At 54.6% G+C, this 24907-nt stretch overlaps 1 protein-coding gene across 1 annotated transcript; it reads left to right on the top strand.

The window, feature by feature from the left end:
- The first annotated feature begins 5832 nt into the window (after window positions 1-5832).
- WNT2B (Wnt family member 2B) lies at window positions 5833-23911 on the top strand. Its single transcript, XM_071578488.1, has 5 exons — window positions 5833-6579; window positions 19162-19382; window positions 20898-21175; window positions 21591-21855; window positions 22885-23911. Exons 1-5 carry the CDS (start codon window positions 6416-6418, stop codon window positions 23112-23114), a joined length of 1158 nt encoding a protein of 385 aa, XP_071434589.1. The 5' UTR covers window positions 5833-6415; the 3' UTR covers window positions 23115-23911.
- The last annotated feature ends 996 nt before the right edge of the window (window positions 23912-24907 follow it).

The following is a 24907-nucleotide window of genomic DNA, read 5'->3' as shown; positions in this document are numbered from 1 at the left end:
ACCGCCTCGCCTGCTTCAAAGGGCAGAATTAAAAACGTGGGAATTTTGATCAGGAAAGCTCCTGCGATGATGCCACCAGCCCAGGAGCAGGTCCTCACTCACCCTGGGATCTGGCAGGTGGTCCTGGGGTGGCTCAGTCTGACATGGCTGCAGAATGGGCTCACAACAGACAAGAAAAGGATACTCAGAGCTGCTGAGCTGGCAAGTGGATAGAACAGACCCATAGAACCAAAGAACATCCTCAGCTGGAAGGGACACACAAGGATCCAATTCTTGATCCTGCACAGGACACCCCAAAATCCCACCATGTCCCTGAGAGCATTGTCCAAACACTCCTTGAGCTCTGGCAGGTTTGAGACTGTGCCCACTGCCCTGGAGAGCCTGTTCAGTGCCCACCACCCTCAGGGGGAAGGACCTTTTCCTGAGATCCAACCCAAACCTCCCCTGACACAGCTCCAGCCTTTCCCTCAGGGCCTGTCACTGATCACCAGAGCAGAGACTGGTGCTGCCCCTCATGAGGCAGTTGCAGACCCTGATGAAGTCTGACCTCAGTTTCCTCCTCCCCAGGCTGAACAGACCAACCGACCTCAGCCACTCCTTGTATGACTTCTCCTCTAGACCCTTCACCATCTTCATGTCCCTCCTTTGGATGCTCTCTTTGGATGCTTTATCATTTTCTTATACTGTGATGCCCAAAACTGCACACAGGACTTGAGGTGAGGCTGCACAAGCACAGTGGGTCACCCTTGCCCAGGTGGGTCACCTCCACCCAGAATTAGGTGACCCCTGAGTCCAGGAGCTGAGTGTGGTTCATGACAACAGCAGTAAATCCTCATCACTGTCAGGCACTCGCCTGCCCCACATCTGTGGCTCAGCAGCATCCCCCTCACTATCAGAGCTGCAGGATAAGAAATTTGCCTTACATTGGTGCAATGATTACTCTTAATACTCAGACACCCATCATATTCCTGAGGAAAAGGAAACATAAATCCTTCCTTGCCCTGACAGCGACAACCCACATCCCTAGATAGGAGAGAGCTAATTAAACCTGGTCTTTCCAGCCAAAGCCCAACCAGAGTGTTTGTACAAGCTTTGTGGTCAAAGCATGTGCAGGATTTGGCCCTATTTCCCCATTTTCATTAATCACAGGAAAAATTCTCCACTTAGAAACAATGCTAGAGATATACCTGATAGGGGTTTTTTTCCCCCCTTGGCCACTTCCCACTTGGCAGAGTTGAAGTTCTGTCTTTCCAAAACATTTTGAAACCTGTTTCTGTTCCAATTCAGAATCACCCACCCCAGAGCTTTCCAGGTTATCTGCAAAAGAAAACCTGGAGAAATGGATGGCTTGAAATGCTACAACTGATAAATTTGAAATACATTATTTTAACTGTAATTTTGGTTTGCATTATAAAGAAGAACGAAAATGTTAAAAACCACAGGACAAAAAGTCATTGGAAATGGGAAAGGTTGTTTTGAAGAAACAGAACCTTTTTGTGCCCTAGGGACCACCTTTCCTTTCCCCCAAAGCTTGACAGGGTTTCACAAAACATTTCAAGAGTGATGTGCTGTGTTTGAGGGAGAGACGAGCTGTTCCTGCCTGGGGAGGGCGAGGAGAAACTCCAGGAGCAAAGAAAACACCTGGAATCTGGACAAAGGTGCACCAGCACCACGATGGGACTGGTTCCTCCAACTGTTCTTTAGTACTCTGGCTCTGATTTAGGCTTGATTTCGGTGCTCCTGAGCCCTGCTCCAGCTGCTCCAGCCGTGTCCAGCGGAGGCAGAGCTGTGCCCACCGGGGATGCGGGACAGACACCCCCGTAAAAACCCACCTCAAACCTTTCCCCGCTTATAAATAAAGCAACCGCCGACCTCGGAGATTAATCAGTGGGATGGTGTCTCTGCGTGATGTCACGCCGTGTTTTTCCACAGGCCTGCCGAGTTTCAGCGCCGTGTGATGTGCCGATGACAGGCGCGGCTCTCGCCCGCCAGACAGCACCGGGCCGGCCCCGTCGGTGGGAGGGAGAGGCAGAGCCGAGCCCGGCACGATTTATGGCCGCGTTCTCCCCGCGCCGCTCTCCCGCACACACAATGCACAGATGCCTCTGCAGGATGACGGAATCCGGCGCTGCTCGGCACGGCGTGGGTATTTTTAGGTGTTATTGCACCATCTCTGGCCTTCGGGGACTTTTATGACTAACGCAGCTGGATTGGTGGCAATGCGTCTGGGTGCTCGGGCACATCGGGGTGCTCTGGGAGGAGCCCTTCGGGCTGGTGGGCAGGGAAAGGAGGGATGGAGCCAGGTCTAAGCTGATGCCATGGTGCAGGATGGGTCTGGTGAAACCAGCTCTTGCCAGTGTAGCTCCAAGAAGGCACAAAAACTCCTGGGCGGAAACACGAGTCTGACATCAGGGTTTTAATGTCACTGTTTGACCTTTACTCCTGCCTCCAGTTGAACCTCCCCATGTTCATCAGGCAGGAGCTGCCCACCTCCAGCTGGGCGCTGCCAGGCACACATGGAAGGGGAGATGTCCCACGTATCAACGGAGGCCAAAGGATTACACACACCACGTGGCTGCAAGGCCAGGAATTGCATGTCCACACAGCAATTCATCAATTCATCTGAGAAGGAACAAAGCAATTAACAGGGGAACCAGGGGATAGACTAACAAAGCACATGCCTTTGCTCTGCTAACAGGGCTGGCTCGTGCCTGTTTGTTTGGCTCCTGTTTCTATGGTGGTGGGGGCCGTAATGAAGGGTCAGTTCATCGTCCTGGTTATTTGTAGCTCTCCAAAATGTATTCTTAGCATCTCAGACCTTGGGGAGATAGCCAGGGGCTAACTGGGGACTGCTCAGCCGTTGGGAGCTGTGTTCTTTTGGGGGATAAAAGACCTTCCTTTCATAGACAAGTGCTGGAGTTGTCAGGGCTCAGCACTAACCACATACTCACCTTTGCTGGGACAAGCTGCAGCTTGCAGAGAGCACTGGGGTTCATGGTGTCCCAGTGCTGCCCTTCAGCAGGAAACCCCTAATCTGTCTCCATCCAGCTGGATCTACTTCTCCTGAGCATCCTCCTTGGCACAAGCTGGGGAATGTGGAGGTCCAGGGCCAGCTCTGCCAGCAGTAGAGCCCCCAACATGGAGCTGGACATCCTGCCTCAAGCACAGCTCTCTCCTGGGGCTCTATTGTGCCACTGTGCTGGGCAGTGCCAATGTCCAGCACTGTGTCCCCTGCTGTGCTGTGGCTGGAGAGGAAACAAACCTGACAGTGGCTGTGCCCATTGTGCCACCCCCAGTGGCACACAGCCCCTCTCAGGTCCCTCTTGCACAAGGTCAGGAGCTTTATTGAGCTGCTCTATCCATCTCAAAATAAGTTCCAAATAAATACGTTTATAACAGGGCTTTGTTGCCTCAGAAAATGGGTTTCCCATGAGGTCAGCCAGCCTGGTGCTGAGGGTTATCCCAGGACACTGATTTTTCCCCTTGGGGTTCCAGGCAGCTGTGATTATGCAAAGGCTTCGAGTTATTCCTGGGACTGCCAAGTGAAAGGTGAGCTTCCTAGCAATGCCCAGCACGGGCATTCTGGGGGCATGGCAGCGATCCCTCTGCTACCTCCGCTCGCTCCACACGCCTGGCACAGCCCCAGCACCTGTGCCTGCACAATCAAAGCAGGAATCCAGTCGGAGGGACAGCTGGAGAGGGAGAGTTACCTCCTGCTCATGCTGCCAGAGCGAGCTGGGCTCACAGGGCAGAGCACCCTCACCCACGGGGCACTGGCGGGGGCAGGTGACACCACACTGCCTTCACCTCCATGGAAAGATGGGAAAGCTTGTGCAGAGTGGGGAGGGATCTGAACCCCATCCCTGGTTTGCAAACCCTGCCTGATGGTGCCCTGAGCATGCTGTAGGCTGGATACCATTTTTGGAGCATCTCTTTGGGGTAGGGAATGCCACAGATCATCCTCATCTATGCACGTCCTTGCCTTGTGCTTCTCCCTAAGGATAACGCCAGCCATGGACTATCCCTCTGCTCCTCACCATAGTTCTGTGTGTGACACAGACCCTGCAGGGGTTACCCCAACTTCCCAGCATGACCAGCCACCACCTTCAGCACCCAGATCGAGTCTGTGGAGCCACCGACCTGCTAAGAAAATAGAGAGCCCGTTCCTTTGAAGTTAATGAATCGTGAAAGCCTTTGAAAGCAGAGCCTTGTTTATTTACTCACCACAGCTCATGTGGACGGAGCACCCAGACACTCTGAGAGCTGCTAATTTGAATGGAAGATCAAACACGAGGCTCTGCCCAGCTGAACCACAGTCAGAGGAGCAAGAGCTGCCCTGGTCTCCTCACTGCCCAGAGTAGGGAGAGCCTGACACAAACCCAGGGGACAGTCCACGGGCTGTCGGTTGGGGTTTATGGAGAGGAGCATCAAAATAAGCCACCAGGTTGACAGGGAAATACAGCACGGTGGGTGCAAAGACATGAAACCCGGCCTGAGCATTTCACTTCAACGCTAAAACTCAGCTGTGATCCCCCCTGCAGACACCCATCACCCATCACCCTCCCCTCCCGGGGCTGGCCCTCATCCTGAGTCTCACCCTCTCTTGCCCAGCACCATGTCACAGCCAAGACCTGCACACCCAGATGAACCTGGTGCTTGTCACCTCCCCTTCCCTCCCCATCAGAGCAGGATACAGAAAACTCAGTCTCCTCTCTTTGTGTGAAAACAACACATGAACAGGAACAGAGAAAAGCCCATGAAATGGCCACAGCAGAGCCCCCAGCACGGTGCCTGCTATGTTGGGTCTTCTAAACAAATTCACAGCCTTTCACAGTCTATAAATATCAGCCTTTTCAGTGCCACCACTTCAGGGATAAGCTGTAATGCAATATTCCATTTGGGCTCTCGGACAAAAGGACAGCACCCCACCAGCACCAGCTTTCTGTCACTACAGTTTTCTGAGGTATAATTGGATTATAACCGAGTGTGAGCTTCTAGTCCCCATTTCTCTCAGGCTGGGGAAGTCTCTCTCTGATCTGAAGAACAGGAATGGGAAGGAAAGAGCAGAATGAGCTGAGCTGGGCAGGAGGGAGGGGGTGGCTGAGAGCTCCGGCAATGCAGAAAGGACTTTGGTGGATAATGAGTTTTACAATCCCAGTAAATAATTAGGCATATTGGGAATGAGAGGTTGCCCAAATGCCTGCTCACCTCCATGGTGTTGAAGGACCAGCCCCACAGGGACCACATGGGGAAGAGGCAGCTTCCAGGTAAGCCTGGGCTTCAACAGCTGCCAGCCAACAATTTCAGAATGATCAGGGAGGGAGAGCCCAGCTCATCCACCAGCTCTCCCTCTTTCGAAGTCACAGGTGACAGAGTCACATGGAGTTGTTAGAGCCCTCGCCAAAGTGGCACAAAGGGCTGTGTCTGGGGCTTGGACACTGATGCCAGGTGGTGACCCTCACTGGAGCGAGCCATCACCGTTCCAGGGAGTGCATGTCCACTGTGTACCATCCCCCAGACCGCTACCCGCACGTCCCCGGGGCACCTGTGGGCTCTGCACCGCCTTCACCCCCTTCCTGGGACCCTCACGGCCGCTCTGAGCCGGGGTCGCCAGCTCTGCGCAACCCGAGCCCCGCGCACTGCCCGCTCCCGCCCGCACCAGAGCCGCGGGCACTGGGACAGGCGGGCACATCTCCCCGACGGGGCGCGGAGCCTCGCGGAGTGCGGCCCACCCTGCGGTTTCCCACCCTGCAGTGACACCTGGCGGGGGCGAGCGCGGGCGGAGCCAGCCCCGCATCCCCGTATCCCGCATCCCGCATCCCGCAGCGCCGCTGCGCCCCTTCCCCGGGCGGGGCCCGACGGGGCGGCCACGACCGGGGACTCCGCGCCGCATCCCCGCGGGTGCGGGCGCGGCGGTGGGAGCGGCCCCGGTGCGGGCGCGGCGGCGGGGGCAGGAGCCCGGAGGGGGCTGTCCGACGTGCCCTCGGGGAGGCGGGGGTCGGTCCGGCCGGAGCGGCGGCTCCGCGCCTCTGACTCTGCCCAATGAGAGCCCGCAGCACGGCGGGCGCCGGCAATATTTGGCCGCGGCCCCCGCGCTCCCATCCCCAGAGCGCCCTCGCCCTCCGCGCAAGGACCTCCATGGCCCGGCCCGGCCCCGCCGCCCGCCCCGCGCCGTTCGGGGGGCTCCGGCCCCGCTGAGCGCCCCACAGCCCCGCGGGGAGCCCCCCCCGCCGGGCCGGCCCCGCCGCCCCCCGCAGCAGCATGAGCCTGGGCGCGGGGGCCCAGCCGGGGCTCGCTCAGCAGCGCGGAGCCGACGGACGCGTCGCGGGGCCGTGACGGGCAGTGCCCCGAGGGGAGCGCGGGCAGGACCCCCCTCTCCGGTCATTTCTCCGTCTGGACCCCGCCCCGGAGAGATATGCTCAGCCCAAACCGCCTGGAAGCGTCTCCTGGGATTGCCGTGGCCCCCGGGCGTACGGAGTGCGGAGCCTTCCCTCGGACGGCGGGCGCGGCCCCCCGGCTTTGCCTCCCCCTCGTCCTCCTCCTGCTCGCCCTGACGCCCCGCGCCGACTCCTCGTGGTGGTGAGTTCCCCGCGACGCCGCCGCCCCGACGGGCCCGGGGCCGCCGCCGGCGGGAGCTGCGCGGGGCGCGGTCGAGGGACGGGGATGGGGACGGGGAAGAGGACGGGGATGGAGATGGGGATGGAGATACGGATGAAGACGGGAACGGGAACGGGATGGGGATGCAGATGGGGATGGAGACTTGAATGAGGATAGGGACGGGGAAGACCGACCGGCGATCGGAGCGCAGCGAGCCCCGCCGTGCCGGGACCGGCGCCCGGAGCCCGACGTGCGGCCGTGGGAGCCGATGGGGACCAGCCGGGGCTGTGGGGTGTTCCCCGTCTCTCCCCGCACCGCCGGGCGCATCGCGGGGCTCGGCTCTCCGCAGCTCCACCTGCGCGGCTCCGGCGGTGTCCCGGTGCCCCGGGGCAGCGCGGCGGCCGGAGAGGAGAGGCGGGGGCGGCACTGCCCCGGTGCCGGTACCGGTGCCGGTGTCGGTGCCGGGTCTTTCCCCGGGGTGCAGTTCCCAGGCACCTCGCTCCCCGAAAGCGCCACTGACCCTTTCCTGGGACTGGGACTTGCCGCGGGAGCCCCCCCGTTCTTGTCGGGCAGCCGAGCCCCTCGAGCCGTGACCCCCCTAAAAGCCGTGCCTTCCCGGGCACGGCGGGGAGCAGGATGAGCTCTTTGGTACGGTTTAGACTGGTAGGCGGCATCAGCTCCCAGCTCCCCTGGTCCCGCCGGACCTTCCCCCAACCCTACGGGGTGCGGTGTTGCCCTGCACACTTGTATTACAGCTCTTGGGAAGCGAAGAAGTTGCTGTTCCCCCTACTTTGGATAAGATGAGGCTCTGTAACAGATAGAAAGGATGGCATAGAAAATACGAGCCTTCTAGAAATTAAGTCTCCTCCTGCCCCTGTTCCTGTAACAACGAAAATTTATGTATGCAGAATGAGGGTAATTAGGAAAACAAGGATTGCAAAGTTTTCCAAGCGACCTCGTGCTGTTTCGGTAGTTCAGCAACACTGGAGAAAAAAATAGTTGGCTGCAGAAAAGTTCTCAGTGTCCCCCACCCTGTAAAAGTCCTCTCTAACCTTGTGGAAAACACTGTTTTCCACGCCAATCTCATCATCATTAGCAGATCGCGGTGGATGAGGCAGAACTTAATCAAATTCAACCCATCTGCCACTGCAAGAGAACGGTGGTTTCTGGAATTCCTCAGCTACCGTGGAGCACTCTGTGAGGGCTCGGGAGCACTCAATAGTCATGCCGATAGCACAAGTATTCCCGGTGTTTGAGAGCACGTCTGGGCGTGTGGCAATCGTGGCCGGGCTGGCATCCCTGGAAGAGCGATTCCAGGGCGAGCAAGGCAGATGGAAAAGCTGTGGGGCTGAGAGGGAGAGGAGAGCTCAGGGGACGTGCCGCTCAGGCAGCCGGCGGTAACCAGGCACAAAAGGTGGAAGGCATGAGGAGCAGCTTCTTCCAGAGTGCAGGACAGGCTTTGAGAGGCATATACTGAGCAAACGGGCAAGAGCCGTGCCGTTCTCAGCTATGCCCAGAGGAGACATCCTGCAGCCTGATCAGCCGCAGGGCACTGGAACCATCGGTAGAGAAAATGAGTCACTTCTGGGGAGTCTCAGGTTGATACAAGCACTGGCCTGGCTTCCAGAGCCAGCTCTGCCCCCACCCAGCAGGGCAGGTGAAGGCAGGATGGTTTCTGCGGGCAAGGTGAGGCTGCTAAAATCCTAAAAGCTGAGGAAAGAAGGAAGGGACAGTAGAGAAGTTGGATTGTTTCCATTATCGAGGAGACAGGAGAAGGAAAGGCTTCTTAGTGCTGAGGAGTGGGTGCATGGGGTAATGTGTCTGGAAAAAGAGGAGGTATGGAGTAGTCAGGGCATCATCTGAGCTGGGCAGTTCTGGTAACACACGTGGATGCTGCCTGAAGGGTGAGAATTCTTTCTTTAGGAGGAGTGTAAATACCACCTATTTCCTTTGCTGTCGAGCGCCACTTCTCCGCCGCGGTCTGCCCTCATTCCAAGCACATGTCGCTTCCCAGCAAGCGGGAGGAAAACCAGCCACGCTTTAAGCCTCGGTAGCTGTGGCTTGTTTGGAGGAAGCTGGATTTAGCTCCCACAGCAGTTTGTGTTCTCAGCTTGCAGACAATCCCTGCTTGGCACAGGAGAGGAGAGCAGGGCAGCCCTGGGGTGCTGGGGCAGGGAGTGGGTAGCCCCCCAGTGCAGTCCCTCTGCTGTGGTGCAGCCAGGCATGATGCCCTTGGGCATTTTCAGCAAGTAGAATTTGTCCCAAGGACCTTAAATACCTGCCTTTTAAAACCAAAACCAAACCAAAACCTAAATATATTAAACTCTTAAAATTCACGCTTTCAGTTGAACTTTCTCTTCTGTAGAGCAGAACATTCCAAAGAAAAGCCTAAACTGAACTGAGCACTGTTGTGCTGGACGTGTCAGTTCTGATAAAATAGCGTGTTTGGATGAAATTGGGTTTTACTGAAAATGGTTTCAACCAGCTGTGGTTTGGGAAAAAGTTATTCAGTGATTTGCATAGGTTTCCAAACACATCTTTAGCACCACTGATATTACAGTAAATACATTTGGTGGTGCATCATCGTTCCTTATTTTAATTATTATTGCCAAATTCTTCTAGGGATTCACACACAATAAACTTGTGGAACTGGAGGAAATGCTTCTCATTTTCAGAGTCAACTTTTTAAGTAGTTTAATAGGAAAAACCGGGTCCCTTCTGATCACAGTACATGGAAAGGAAATATCAACCAAATGTTTCTTCTAAACAACTGCAAATTATTAATTTTCAGTGACGTCAGGCACGGCTCAACCGCCTCACAGAAACGCCAGGAACTGGTGAGCTTTGGCATCCAAAAAAGTGGCTGTGGGTGCGTGTGTGTGCCTGTGCACGTGCTCAGAGCACGGCGTGGTGGGACCAGTGTCACATGGGCAGAGGGCACAGGGTGGGGACACTGTGGTTGTGGCCAGGGCAGTTGTGGCCACGCTCCGAGGCCACCGTGACTAACAGTGACAACGGCATGGCCCGTGGCTGTGGGGAGCAGCACCCTTGTGCAAATGCTTCCAAACTCCAAAGTGTTACTTAGCAACAAAATACCAGCTGAAACACAGACAGAAATTAAGAAGGAATGCAAGGGGGAAATCCCTAAATCCCGTTTCCACTTGCGTGGGGAGCACAGCGTGGTCCCGGGGATGGCGGCTGGCAGGGCTGTGCCCTGAGCCCTGCAAGAGGCCATGGGGCCCCAAAAGCGGCCTCCAAAATTCCTTCAGAAAGATTTGGGAGATTAGACAAATGTTGCTTATAAACACAAACTGTGCAATAAACAAACTCGGTGTAAATAACTAAGTAGGGTTTACTCGTTATTGAGAGCCCCGCGAGCTGCTTTGGTGTGGAAAACCATTCTCAGTTTGAAGGTTTGGTTAAAGAAAAATATACACAAAGCCCTGAGCACCCCCCTGCACCCCACCCTCACACACACCCGCTGGCTGGCAACCCACAGGGGCCCCCCCAGCCCCCAGAGCACCAAATCCTTGTTAGCTAACTTGTTTATTGCTAACCACAGCCCTTGGAAACTACAAATATTTAATTTCATCTGGCATTGGAACAGATGGGAGGCATCAGGCTCCCAAAGAGATAAAACAAATCTGTGGAGGGAAGACGAGCATGAGTTTGGTTGTGGGTTGGGGAGCACGTGGGAGCCTGGTGGTCACATAGGGCTGCCCATGGCATCAGCAGGGTATGGGGGCTCCAAAGGAGCTGCTGCACTCCAGAGTGTGATGCCCACTTGAGAATTTTGAGGGATGCTCCACTTGAGAGTCAGGCAACCACCATGGTCCAGCTCCCTTCCTCAGCCAGGGAAGGAGGAGTGTGTTCATTGGCATGGAAAACACACACAGGGCAAATCGTGAAGCAGGAGTGCCCATGGTTCCCTCTGTGCCAGAACAACCTCTGAACATGGTGCGAGGCTCTGGCCAACGGTTTGGCAAGGACACCCCATTGCAGGTGGAGAAGGGGACATGCCCACCATGATGGGTTGGCAGGAGCAGTGTCCCCAGTGCCGTTCTTCGCCAAGGTTGGTCATGTGTTTCCACTGTGACACCAGTGCTGGTTCATGGTCCAGGTGCAGTGGATGAGCACAAGGAGTGATGGCCAAATGGAGCCACACTTCTGTGTGGATACAGGATGTAGGAGAGAGGGGCTCATTTCAACAGGCATCACGCTGAGGTGTGTGGGAGGGGAAATAGCATCAATAGGAATGTTTGAAATTAAGCCAAGGGAAAGACAGCTGCATGGAGGAGCTCCACAGCCTGCCCTGTAACCCTTTGGGGGTGCTGCTGCCTCCCCTCCGTGCCAGTCTCAGCAGGGCAGACCCACAGCAGCCCCCAGAGGGCTTTGCTAGCAGAGGGTCTCACATGCTATATGGGGCTGCATGTCTGTAGCTCCGATGCCACCCTGTGCTGTGGAAGAACCATCCCTTCCATGCCAGTGCCCTCACTGTGGAGCAGTTCATCACCCACTCAGTTTGGGCAAGATACAGAATCACAGAATCCTGGAATCGTTTGGGTTGGAAGGGGCCTTCAAGATGATTTAGTTCCAATCCCCCTGCTACAAGCAGGGACAGGGGATAAGGTACCACCTCAAAGGGGAGAAGATGTGCAGCACTCAGGGCACGGGGGATCTCCAGGGGTTCGCCCCTGCTGTCAGTTTGTTGTTGCAGAGCACTTTGCATGGCAATAAAAGCAGGAGGTCAGTGACCGGGAAGTCTTTATCCCGAGGGCACTCCACTGCTCTGGCTGTCCAGGCAGTGCCGTGAAAAATAAGTTTTAAAGTAATGTCAAAGTGATGGGGAATGAACCCTGTGGCCTCTGCAGCAGCCCTGGTGTTCTGGGTTCTGGGCTGGAACAGATGGGTTCCCTCAGTCACTCTGCACCGTTATGATAATCCTAACCATGATGCTTAGTCCATTTGTCATTAGGGTTACTCTCACCTATAGGAAATCTTTCTTAGAAGAAAATGCAGGAGGAGAAAATTCCTTCTGCTCTTCCAAACTCATGAGCTCTTACTGTTCCTAATACCAAATACAGCAGTGCTGTGAGGAGTTCTGTGCTGGGCCAGATCTCATGGAAACACAGCCATGGACAAGAGAATTGTACATCCAACTTTACCACCAGAGACTGTCTTACCTTCCCATCTCTTAGCAAAGGGCTTTGAGATTTGGGGAGAAAAAAATTTGATGTTTAAAGTGTATTTTTGATGAGCAATTATTTTGTATTCGTGCATCACCAGTGATGTGCCAAGGAAGAGCTTTCACCCAGCGCTAAATGAAGTCTTGAGACCTCAGTTTCCATGTCACTCTCATGCAAGATGCCAACAACAAACTCTCTCACATCCACCCAGGGGACAGTGGAGCACAGGACCCATCTGCTCCTTCTCCCCAGACCACAGCATTTCAGTCCTTCCCACAGAAGCCACATCCCACTGACTGCACAGGGGTGCAGGAAAACCACAGAGAGGGGACTCCAACCAGAATCCCAAGGCAGACAGCTGGAAAAAGGGGGATGCACAAGAAACAGAAAGATAATGGGGCAGAAAATGAAAAATAGGTCCCTTGAGTGGCACTGGTAGTGGCTCAACAGTATGATATTAAAAATTATTCAAGTGAGACTAACGTTCTCAACATGCAGAGTAGTGGCTCTAAGTGAGGAAATTAGGACTATTAATCATTCCAAGGTGTTAACAATTCCAGCAGGCCAGGATGGCCCTGTTCCCAGTGGGGCTTAATAAAATACTCAGGGTTTGTAATACTAAAATAATATCTCAGATGTCTGTAGCACCTTGCAACCCAAAGTACTTGGCAGCTGGCTGTAAATTGTCTGCCACAGCCAGGGAGAGCAGAGGAAGGAAGGTGCAGCATCCTTTGGAAGTATGCAAAGAACTCGAGGAGGTGAAATGCTGCCAGGTATGTTGGAATTTGCTCTTTATCAGGCAAAGAGGCAGGGATGTTGGATTTGATCCTATCTGCACCTCCAATAGCTGCCTAGGGCTTTCCAGCCTCCCACCAAAATATGGATTTTGTGTGCACTCAATGGGATAGGAAGAGGACACAAGCCAAGATAGTTTGGCTCCCAAGTGGAGGACTGTCAAAGCTGTTACAGAGGAATGGAGAGGTGAATCACTTTTCCCAGGGGATGGACTTCAACAGCCACCAAGAATCCAGACCATGCTCTCTTCTCAGCCTCAGAGCTCTTGGAGAAGTTGGCAGCAATGAGGCTCTGAGCAAAACCAGCTGAGCCTGAGGGGATGGGAACTGGGACCCCCAACAGCAGAGCCACCCCCCCAGCACTGCTGCAGGAGAGGAGGCTGGAGGTGTCCTCACCACAACAGTGTGTGGGCACAGGTCAGGTCAAAGAGGCATGGCCAGACCAGCACTTCACTCGGTCACAGGCAAGGGGAACTCCAGGGGTTTTGCAGCATTTAGTTTTCAGAAAGACTAAGAGAAATCCCCAAAGCTGAAAACAGCCTTGGGGTGCCTAAACCAGCCCCAGGTGCCCCTCCCAGGGATGTTTCTGGGAGCAGGTGGCACTCACAGCTGACCATGGCATGGCACACTGGGGACAAGAGCAGAACCAGTATTGAGGGGAATGGCCTGTGCTGATTCTGGAGCCCAGCTCAGCTGATGGTCCTGATGGGAAATGGGGAAGAGCTCCAATCTCAGCATTTCTTCCAAATGGTGCTCAGATTATTTCCCTGAGTCGTATCAGGTGGGACAGTGACACGTGACAGGCAGTTGGTGGCCCCTGGAGGACACCGAGTTGGGACATACACTGAGCATGGCAGGAACACCACCCAGGTGCTTTGTTTGCTCTTTTGTTTTGTTTTCTTTGCTGTTTTAAACATGGCCTGGTCAGGTTCAGAGCCCCTGAGTGCTGCTCTGCCTCTATCCCCGCCTTTCTGCATTGCTATAACAGAAGAGAGTGTTCAGAACCCCAGGGGCAGCCAACATGACTGGAAATCCAGGGATTTCAGGTGTCCAAGCACATTCTGCACTTGCAGCAGTGCCAGGAAGGGCAAATTCTCCAGCTGAAAACCCTTTCCTGGAATGTCAGAGCTGAGACCCTTTGGGTTGGAGGAGCATCTCTTGATGACTTCAAAGCCATCACTGACTGGGCTTACAGTGATGTGTCTGGCCAGAGCCTTTCCTGCCCCTGGGTGCTTCATCCTCCCATGGTCTTCTTCCTGCCCAGATCTGCCACCAAACAAGGAGCTACAAACAGCTGGCAAAGTTTTGGGATCCTCTGGTTTTCACTCACAAACTCTCTGTTAACAAGTGACAGTGAAGAAACCTCGTGCTGTGGCTTTCTGTGTGCTGGGAGCAGCTCCCTGAGCTTCTCTGCACCTGGATTCTGGCTCAGTGCATCACCAGAGCTGCCTGCATGGACATCCTTCCCCCACACAAAGCTGGGACAGTGATTTTAGTTAAGCTCAGCTTCTTTTAATCTAATTTAAGACTGTACCTTTAATAGTATTGGTGCAATCCCGATTTCCTCATAGTGGGAACTTCGATGTTTCAGCAGCTGTTTTAATTCAGAGCACAAAGATGTTGAGATTTGCCTGAGAATGGCAATTCCAAAACTTTCCCTTTGGAAATCAAGTCATGCTCAAATAGGTTTTCCAATGCCATATGAAATGGTGAAAAATGAAATATTAAGTACAGCAGTGTGTAGTATAAATTTCATTAGAAGCTAAATTGAGGCACTCACATTTCTCAGGAATGCCTTGGCATAATGGAAGAGCAACAAGAGCAAGTTCTGATTTCAAGTAATTTTACCAAGTCCCATGAAATTTATCCCTTTCTCCAAAACCTCATTTTCCAGGAGAGATTTCCCACCTGATATTTCCCAGTGAGTCCAGAACAGTGGTATGACCTCAGATCAGCCTGTCCTGGAGGTATCCCAGGTCTGTATTGCAGGGGGTTGCTTATATCCAAGGAAAGGGAATCAAAATTCCCCTTGGCACCCTCCTCCTGCTCTGATCTCTGGAGTTACAGTTCCCTCAGCACCTGCCCAGTGGATTTGGTCACCTGGCTGAGTTTATGCCAACACATTTGGGGTCAGCTGGGCTGCCACAGCAGCAGAAATTGCCATCTGCCTGTTGCTAAGGTCCCTTGGGCTCAGTCCATGCTCTCCCTCTCCCCACTGCTACACCTGTGGAGTTTTCCTGAGACTTTTGGTCTTTCCCATTCAAGAGCAGAGCAACTGGAAGGTGAATACTCCATGTCATGGCCAAAAGCACAGTTTAGTGATCCAGAAAGGCTCCAGCACAGGGAATGGAGAAGGAATGAGGCTTACTGGGATCTGATCCTTGGGACAAGATGCAACAGAACTCACAGCCCACGTGGAACTCCCTAATGCTGCATGTACAGGGAGCAGAGCACCCATGGAAAGCTCTGAGAGGTGCCTCCTGTCAGCAGAGCAGAGGGTACAGACATGACATGGGCCACACGACAGCACCCCGAGGAGCCTGTGAGTCCCTTGGGAAGCTGGACAGGCTCTGTGGGAAGCACAGGAGCAGGACAAATCCAGCACGGAGACGAGCCGCGGAAGGGGGTTAGCACAGCCTGCACGATGCCAAGTAAATAGATGCGTCTGCCTCTGATTTGCATGTTTATCTTAGAAGCAATTTGGGTTTCTCCTTGTTTACAAGAGCCGAAGTCAGCAGACTCTCCGCAAGAACAACAACGGGGAGCCAGCACTGACGGTCGTCTCGTGTTCCCTCGTGCATCGGGCGCTGGCGGGATGTTGGGAAGGGCTCACGCTGCAGCTGGATGTGCATCCGTGCAACTTGCAGGGAGAAGGAAGGCTGGCAGGGAGAGAGGAGGGCTTGACCTCGCAGGCTCCAAAAGCACCTGCCTTTGGAACGCGAAGTCTCCATCCTGTGCTGTTGTTGCTGCCTTGAAGGGAGCAAGGAAGGCAGGGCGGGGGATGCAGTGCCGTGTGTGCAGCACAGCGTGTCCTGCAGCTCGGCGGCTCACACCCGGCTCCTGGCAGCGGAATTCGGGGGGAAAATGGGAAATACACCCAGCCTGGGATTGCAGGCTGACCGGCAAGAGGTAACGCTGCAGCAGCACGCAGGCAGAGGCAGCTGGAGGGGTCGTGCCAGCCCCTCACCCGAGCTGGGCAAACAGCTCTGCGCTTGGCAAGGGGCGATGCAAGGGCTTTATGGACCAGCACGAGAAGCTCCCAGGAGGCAGCAGCAGCCCAAGGAGCCCCGTTGAACAGGGTGGAGGATCGTTATCCCCACATGCACTTAATTATCCACTCCCTCCCTCCCAGCTTCTTCTCACTGCAGGCTGCCTGACTCCTGCTTCTGCTTCTCTGTTCCCAACCATGAAGTCCAGGCCTGAGCAGTCACCAGGATCAGGAGCAGTTCCCTCTCACAGACTTTTCTGAACTCAGGGCTTGGGTTTTGTTTTATTTTATTTTATTTTTCAGATGGAAAAATGCAGATTCCCCCAGAGTACAGCACTGCATAGAAACGTGCCACTTCCAGCACAACTTCATTCTTTTAAAAACCAAGTTCTGATAAGGCAGCTGGGGACTTCTCAGAACACCCATTGTCTTTTCTATTGCAGTGTTTTTAAAATGTCACAGACTTTGAGAAATAAAATCGGAAGGGATGCTTTCATCCATCCAAAACAAATGTTTGGGTTTTTTCCCTCCCAAAACTCTGCTTGGCAGAATTTTCTGATGTTCCCTGTCTTGCTGCAATTTAGAGTTACTGAACTCAACTGCAGCTTTTCTCACCAAGTAGAAGATCTCAGCCTTGCTGAGATAAGCACAGCCTTTCCAGGACATGGATGGTACTTTCCCCCTTCTTGTGCCATGGATTTCAGTACATAGCCTCTGATGGGATCCTATAGGTACTGCTGTAAATACATTGCTTGTCCTCAGCCAGAGGCAAAGGGAGATGCAGACTCTGGTGGGTCTGGGATCCACACGGCGAGGTGCTCCCGCTGTGGTTGGTGCCCTTCGCCCTGCTCTCCTTCCACTTTCTCCTGCTGATAATGTTTGCTCTGATCTGGGTATTTGGCAGGAGAATTAAGGAGAAGTAATTAGCTTCCAGTGTGAAAAAGGGAGTGCCTGGTGTTTATCTTGTCTGGAGGGTTTCCCTTGATCTCGGTCTCCCAGGGGATGGTGTTAGTCAGTGCTTTATCCGTCACTCTCCCATCCGGGAGGCAGCTCCTCTGCCAGCTGCTGTGTCCCAGCCCAGAGACTGGTGCCCCAGCTCAGCAGCACAGGGGACAGGGTCCCTGCAAGGTCCCTGGTGAGGTGGCCCATCACAGAACATTTTACCTTTTCCAGCTTCCCCAGCAAAGGGGAGCTTTGGCTGCCGCTGAAGCTCCATCCTGCAACACGCTGCCTCCCAGCATCTCATGACAGCACAGGCAGGGAGAAACCAGCCACCCTCACCCTTGCTGGGCAGAATGAATTCAGAGCCATATGTCTGGCTATGCTTCCCCACAGGACCTCTGCTGTCCTCCTTGAGACCACCGTGCCATTATCCAGCTCAGCTGGTAGGAGGACCCTCCACCCAGTCCAAACACCATGGGAAGGAACCAGCCTGGCACGAGTGAGGCAACAAAACGCCCACAGTTGGCATTGCTTGATGAGCTCCTGTTAGCTTTTCTTTCCCAAAAGGCTTCTGCCATCTCCCTGTCCCTCTGCTGCAGGATGAAAGGCTGGTGAGCATGCCCGTGACAATAGTGCTCACTGCCCCTCGGAGTCTGGGCTTACAAAGCCATGGGGAGCTGGGTTTATTATCCTCAGCTCCAGCCCCAGATGACCTTGTGCTTCTGCCAGCATTTAAACAAAATATTTTTAAAAAGGGAACAGATCCCATTGCTTTCTGTGCTCACAGGGCTTTCCTGAGCCTGGGAGCTCTCTCTGGGGTAGACAGAAGTGATAGAACATGGCCAGAGAGAGACAATGAAATATTGTCCGAGCTTATTGCTTTTTATTATTATTAAAGGAAGGTTTTTACTTCCAGTCCGGGGGCTAGAAAAAATCTGAATCCCACCCAAACCTCATCCCTTCCAGCCAGAATCTCAGCTCCGTGCTCTGCAGCAAACATCATCCTCCAGCACAAGCAGCACGAGCGGGTGGCGCAGATGGGAGCGGACCGGGATGGAAAATTCCATGTTGCTGCCATTGTCTGGGATGGTGTGAGAGTGTGGGGCAGAGCTCAGGGGCCCTCCCCTGTGCCCATGAAAAGCTGCCCATGGGGCTCAGCCAGGCTGTGCCAGACTGTTGTTTGTGCATTGTCTTTCTGCTCTGAGCTCCTGCTCTCTCCCTGCCGCTGCAGGGAGGGGACAGGGATGCAGGTGGGATACAGGCAGGACAGGAGACACAGTTCCCTCAGTTATGCAACTTCATGGCATGATCATGGATGTTCACCAGTGCAGGAGGTGCACAGAGAGGAACAGACAGCTGGGGGATAACTGTGTGAGTGAGGACTGTAGCAAGAACAGGTGAAGCCTGCTCCTCTTCCTCGTACTCCCCTACCTGCACATGGCACAAATGCCTGTGCCATGGACATAGGGTGCAAGCAGGAGACAGGCCAGCCAGAGCCTGTGCCAGCCATGCAGGGCTCAGCTGGGCTCCATCCTGCTGTGCTCAGCAGGGCCAGGCAGGGCTGGGATGTAGGGAAGAGGGTGGTAGGGAGGTTTTGCACATCAGCAAGTTCTCTGCTGCCACCTCAGAGCTGACAGAGCCCAGGCTCATGGGGCACTTGCAGCACCCAGAGCTGGGGGAGATGGGCTGCACAGCCCCCCTGCTCCTTGCCACAGAGATGCATGCGCAGAGCAGAGCTCTGTCTGCCCCATTATATTAAACACAAAGACCAAAGGCCAGTGGCTGTGATGGCTCAGCAGTGCCCTTCCCTGTGTCCTGCCTGTCTGAACCACAGCCCCGGGCAGATCTCACCATGTGCTCCACAGCCTGGGATGCTGCAAGGGGGGCACACTGCTGTGGGGGGAAACCCTGGGCAGAGCCCAAAGCAGCTGTGACATAGATAGGAAGGAAAGACAGAAGGGTGGGCTTCAGTATAAGACCCCTCAAGCAGGGTGAGAACCTGGGATCACTTGGTTTGTTCAGCCTGGAGAAGAGGAGACTGAGGTCAGACCTCATTGGAGTCTGCTGTTTCCTCATGAAACACCGTGGAGGGACAGCTCCGATCTCGGCTCTGTGTGACAGTGGCAGCACCCAAGGGAATGGCAAGAGCTGTGTCGTGGGGGTTTGGGCTGGATAACAGGAAAAGGTTCTTCCCCCAGAGGGTAGTTGGGCACTGAACAGGCTGCTCAGGGCAGTGGTCATAGCCTCAAACCTGCCAGAGCTCAAGGAATGTTTGGACAGTGCTCTCAGGCACAGGGTGGCATCTTGCATTGTCTGGGGCAGGAGCAGGAGTTGGACTTGATCCTTGTGGTTCCCTTCCAGCTCAGGACTTTCTAAGGTTCCATAGCTCCTCTCTGCAGGCAGGGCAGTAACGTGACACCGCTCTCTCCCGCAGGTACATCGGGGCGCTGGGCGCGAGGGTGATCTGCGACAACATCCCCGGGCTGGTGAACAAGCAGCGGCAGCTGTGCCAGAGGTACCCCGATATCATGCAGTCGGTTGGGGAGGGAGCCAAGGAGTGGATCCGGGAGTGCCAGCACCAATTCCGGCACCACCGCTGGAACTGCAGCACCCTGGACCGGGACCACACTGTCTTCGGACGGGTCATGCTGCGAAGTAAGTTCTGCCCCATCCTCTTCCTACCACAGAGTGTCTTGTCTTCCCAGGACTCTCTTCCCTCACTGGGTTGCCGTGCCCGGTGGCTTGGATTACTCCCTCAGGACAGCTTTGCCTTTCCTTGTAAATTAATCAAGCAGTAATGGGAGCAGAGCACTGCATTTGGAGTAGCTGCACCAGATGAGATGGAGCAGGGGGAGCACTGGGGGAGAAGGGGGAAGGAGGAGACACCTCTGGAGAACAGGCTCATATGTAAACAGTAATGGGATATATAAATATTTGGAGAGCAGGGTTGGCCAGGACTCAGCAATTCACGTGGGAACTGGCTGTTCCCTTGCATGGCAAGGGAGGCAAGGCAGAGCCACGGCTCCAATCCTCGCTTCGGGCTCCAAGGTGGAGGAGGACTGTGGATATGGGACAGGTGCCAGCCCTGCACGAAGGGCTGGGCTCAGGCCCTGCCCAAGAGTGACCTTCCCACTCCAGGTGAGGTCTGGATACAACACAAGCAGGGATGTACCCAAGGTACAAAGAGGAAGGGTGTGATAGGGACAGGGATGGGGCAGTTCCAGAGCAGCAGCAGCAGCATGGGCTCCAGCTGCCCTGGGAGAGCTCCGGCAGGGAACGGCCCCAGGAGCCGGCAGGAGCACTGGCACAGGCACTGTGGGACAGATGCTGCTGCATCCTATGACGTGCCAGGAGCATCCAGCCATGCAGCCTCCAAATCAAAGGCGGCTGGAAGAGCCTCCCCACTCACAGCTCATATGGAGGACATGTGAGCACCACAGAGGGAGCAGGGGGCTTGCTCCCAGCTGGCGGGGGGATGGGGCAGCTGTCCATGGGGCAGACAAGCAGCAGAGCCACAAGCCAGACCCCTGGCAAGGACCTGGCTGGAAAGAAGAGGACTGGAACGCCAGGATGTAGCACTCATCCTGCCATGCTGCAGCCTGCCAGCTCTCAGTCTTTCCATCCCCACCACAGCACCTTTTTCTCCTCCTCGCATCCTCTTCTGGCAGAGGATGGGAAATGATGAAAGCTCCTTGCCACAGCCCCATCCTGCGAGGCCCAAAGAGAGCTCTGCCTCCTTTGAAGTTGCTTTCAAAGGCTCTCAAAATGAAGATGAACATGGTTTTGATTTGCAGCTTCTTTTACAGCATTATAAAAACAGCTGCAAACTTGAACCAGAGACATAAAATAGCAGGCCCAAGCTGTGCCACGCGGGGAGAGCTGAGCCCGGCCGGAGTTGGCGCCGGCTCCACATTCTGCATCACCCCAGCAGGGAGTGAGCGGCCTTGGCTGAAGGGTGCTGGCTGGTCTTGCAGACTCAGCCTCCATGGGCATGGCTCCTGATAATTCCCCTTAGTCAGAAGGGTGCCAGGCAAGCCAGGATTAGCCAGCAGACATGGCTGAGTTTGGCTTATCCATGCACAGGAGGGTCTTGCTCCCGATGCCCTGCTCCTTGTGCCTGGCACAGCCTGGCATGCTCACTTCCCCGCCCTGTTTCTCTCCCCGTGGCAGGCAGCAGGGAGGCCGCCTTCGTCTACGCCATCTCCTCGGCCGGGGTGGTCTATGCCATCACACGGGCCTGCAGCCAAGGGGACCTCAAGGTGTGCAGCTGTGACCCGCTCAAGAGGGGCCGCGCCAAGGACGAGCGCGGGGAGTTCGACTGGGGCGGCTGCAGCGACAACATCAACTACGGCATCCGCTTTGCCAAAGCCTTTGTGGACGCCAAGGAGAAGAAAGTGAAGGATGCCCGGGCACTGATGAACCTGCACAACAACCGCTGTGGGAGGATGGTGAGTGCAGCCCCTGTCAGCTGAGCCCAGTGCTGGGCCAGATTTCCCCCAGGGACCTTCCCTACGGGACTGGGCAATGGAAACAGCTTGAGCATAGAAGCAGGACTTGAGTGTCTGTGCAGGTCAGGTCCTGCTGTGAGTGAGGGCTGGGTACTGCCCTGCCTTTCCAGTGCTTCCCTGCACACTCTGCCCTGGGAATGGCCCTATAAGGATGGCAGAACCTTACTTACCTTTTCCCCCAACATGTGTCCCTGCTGATGTTCCATCAGTGACCTCCATACAGTCCCCCTCTCCCTTTAGGAGCCCCATCTTGCACAGCCAAGGGCTGATACGCTGCACCAGGGATGAACAGACACTGGTGCAATGTTTGACACCCAGAGTGACCACCAGTCCTCACACATCCCTCTTCCCACAGGCTGTGAAGCGCTTCCTGAAGCTGGAGTGCAAATGCCACGGGGTCAGCGGATCCTGCACACTAAGGACTTGTTGGCTGGCAATGTCAGATTTTCGAAAAACAGGGGATTACCTACGGAAGAAATACAATGGGGCCATCCAGGTGACCATGAACCAGGACGGCACTGGCTTCACAGTGGCCAACAAGAACTTCAGGAAGCCCACAAAAACAGATCTGGTGTATTTTGAGAACTCACCTGATTACTGCGTGATGGACAAGTCAGCAGGTAAAACCCAAAGCTCCAGTTTTTGCCCAAAAGTAGCTTTTCCTCCCCTCCTGACAGGTCAGCAGCTCCCAGCTAGCCCAGCCTGGCAGGGCTGCTTTGGGATCTCAGCTTCCCCACTGAACCCCAGACCTTAGAGAGGGGACCATCCACAGCACCTCACACCTGCACAGGCAGAACTGTGTTTATCTAAAATCCCCAGGCTTTACACCAAAGCCCCAGCCCCTCAGGCCTCTTGTAAAATGACAGTAGCACAGCGTTTCCTCAGAGCTGGTCTCCCGCAGAGCAAAGCTCCCTTGAACAGGCAATAAAGAGCCTGTTCCGTGCTGGCTGCTGCTCAGAACACAGCCCGAGGCGGAATGAGAGATGGGAAGGGGCGTCAGGGCTGGTGGGCTCCTGCAGAGATGATCAATGGTTTCCCAGCCTGGAGCTGCCCTGGGTCAGGGGTTCGCAGCAGCCACGGGGGCTCGGTGGGGAAGGCAGCACATGCTCCCACCACCCTCAGCCTGAGCAGAGGGGGCATTCCTAGCTTTGCCAGCTGCAAAGCCCCGTTGAGCGGGCACAGACTGAGGGGCTGTGCAGAGCCCTCCCTGTCCCCCACAGCTCTTATGCTCTGGCAGCGGCTGTCACAGGCTCCAGCAGTGGGCAATGGGGAGGGGCTGTGCAGAGGGTCATGGAATCCCAGAATGGTGCAGGTTGGAAGGGACCTGAAAGATCATCTGATTCCAACCTCCTGCCACAGGAACACTGCAGCTGCATCCCTGGGTGGGATTGCTGCAACCCAAGTCCTTAAAGCAAGTGCAGGCTCCACAGGCTCCAGTGTGTTGCCTTTGGATCCCCCGCTGTGCCATTAAAAACAGGAATTCACCACTAAGGCACTCGCACCAGAGGTGCCCATTGCAGGTGGAGGTGCCCGTTTTTACCAACACCACCTGCAGGCAGACGGCGGGGGGGGTTGGGGGGGGCGGCGGAGGAAGCATCGGGACAGGATGGAGAAGGAGCCCCCTGACCCTCTCGCGCTTCCTTCCCCAGGCTCCCTGGGCACGGCGGGCCGCGTGTGCAACAAGCTGTCCCGCGGCACGGACGGCTGCGAGGTGATGTGCTGCGGGCGGGGCTACGACACCACGCGCGTCACCCGCGTCACCAAGTGCGAGTGCAAGTTCCACTGGTGCTGCGCTGTGCGCTGCAAGGAGTGCGAGGACACTGTGGACGTGCACACGTGTAAAGCCCCCAAACGGGCCGAGTGGTTGGACCAGACCTGAGCAGACAGACGGGAGCACCGAGGGAAGAATCCACTGCCACCCACCCTTGCGATTTTTTTTAAACCCCTGTGCCCTGAGGGCTGTGACGTTCTGGGAGCTGTAGTTCAGCTGCATGGCTTTTATTTAATTAATTCTGCAAAGCACTAAGGAAAGGATTACATTTCCCAGGAGGTACTGTGGGCCCTTCTATTTGCTCGGCAAAACTAATCCCCGACCTAGGAGGAGGCTGCAATCCTTGCTTAAACTGTGAACCTGCAAAAGGTTCTCTTTGCAAAGGGACGGTGCAACCGATGTGGGCTCGGAGGACTGACCACCAGGATGTGATGGCTGAGGAATCCTGCACCTCCCTGGAGAATCTACATTGCAGTAAAGCTTCACCAGCAAAAAAACACTAGTTCAGAATAATCCAGTCTTGCAAAAGCATTCTTGCTTTTCCTTTTTTTAACAAGGCCAGAGGAAGGGTGTTGAGAATCCATGAGACAGTTCTGTGATTTCTGCGTTTCCCTCAAGCAGACCCAGCACTGACCCCACTAAGCAAGAGCCACCTCTGCACGAGGCTTGTCCCCAGTACAGGGGACAAGTGGAGCTGTAAATTGGGACTGAACTCCGAAGGAATGCACAGAGACAAGGGTCACCCCTAAATGCTGGCAGGCACAGAGGGCTTGAGAGAGCAAATGAAACCTGTGAACTTACTGGTAGGTTCTGAAATCAACAATACAACAGCATCTCTGTAAAACTCACGTGTATGTTGTGTATACTGCTTATTATTTCAAGTCAAAATTCATTATAAACCTATATAAGAAAAAGATGTTCTTTGCTTTTTGAATTCCTACACACCCATCTGGGTACTTTCCCAGAGCAGGAACCAGCCTGCAGCATTATCTTTTCCCTGCTGCACCCACCATCCCAAAGCATAGATGTCCCTTCCAGGAGTTATCTGTAGCTTCCCACAAAGCTTTGGACAGCATCCAGCATCCAAAGCCTCAGGGGAATCCTTCAGCAGCAGCACACTGTAGGACATGTGGATGGCCCATCCTGAGAGTGTCCAAGGCCAGGTTGGACAGGGCTTGGAGCAACCTGGGCTGGTGGAAGGTGTCCCTGCCATGGCAAGGGGTGGAATGAGATGAGCTTTGAGGTCCCTTCCAACCCAAACTATTCCATGGCTCTAGTACTGGGATGAACAGGAGATACTAGATAAACTTTCAAACATTTGAAATTAAAATAACTCCAAGCCAACCACTCCAAACAACTAACTAAAACTGAAGCTGATGAGGGGAGGGGCAGGCAGCTGCAGAGCTGTCAGTAGGAATGCTACAGGGATCCACCCCTCTGATCTCCAGAAATGTCCTCAATTCTTTTCCCCCAATTTCAGGATTACAAAAATGTCTTATTTAATGTCCAATATTTTATAGTTTGGTCAAAACGTCCCAGTCTACACAAACAAATGTAATGTACAACAGTTGAACCTGCAAACTAAATTGACACACAGGTGAAAAAGAAAAATGACCTTCATCATTGCAGATCCTGAGACCGAGGGTGCTTCTGGCACTTTTCTCCCTAGGGCTGGGCTGCCCATTTCCCCAGGCAGGCTATGCCTCCTTCCTGACCCAGGAAAAATGGGATTTGTTTTCCTAATTGCTCAAAATTGTGCTCATGGGCAGGTAAGGATGTTTCACACACTCAGAGAAAGTTTTCATTTTCAGCTTACAACAATGGGAAAGGCCAAGCCAACATTCACCTGTAAGTATTTTTTTGGTTGGGGTCTGCTTTACTGCTGCCAGAGGGGCTGTTGG

The sequence above is a fragment of the Pithys albifrons genome, chromosome 28, assembly GCF_047495875.1.
Source record: "Pithys albifrons albifrons isolate INPA30051 chromosome 28, PitAlb_v1, whole genome shotgun sequence".
Classification (NCBI taxonomy): domain Eukaryota; kingdom Metazoa; phylum Chordata; class Aves; order Passeriformes; family Thamnophilidae; genus Pithys; species Pithys albifrons.
Note: the sequence above shows the minus strand (reverse complement) of the source record. Positions and strands in the feature narration are given on the sequence as shown.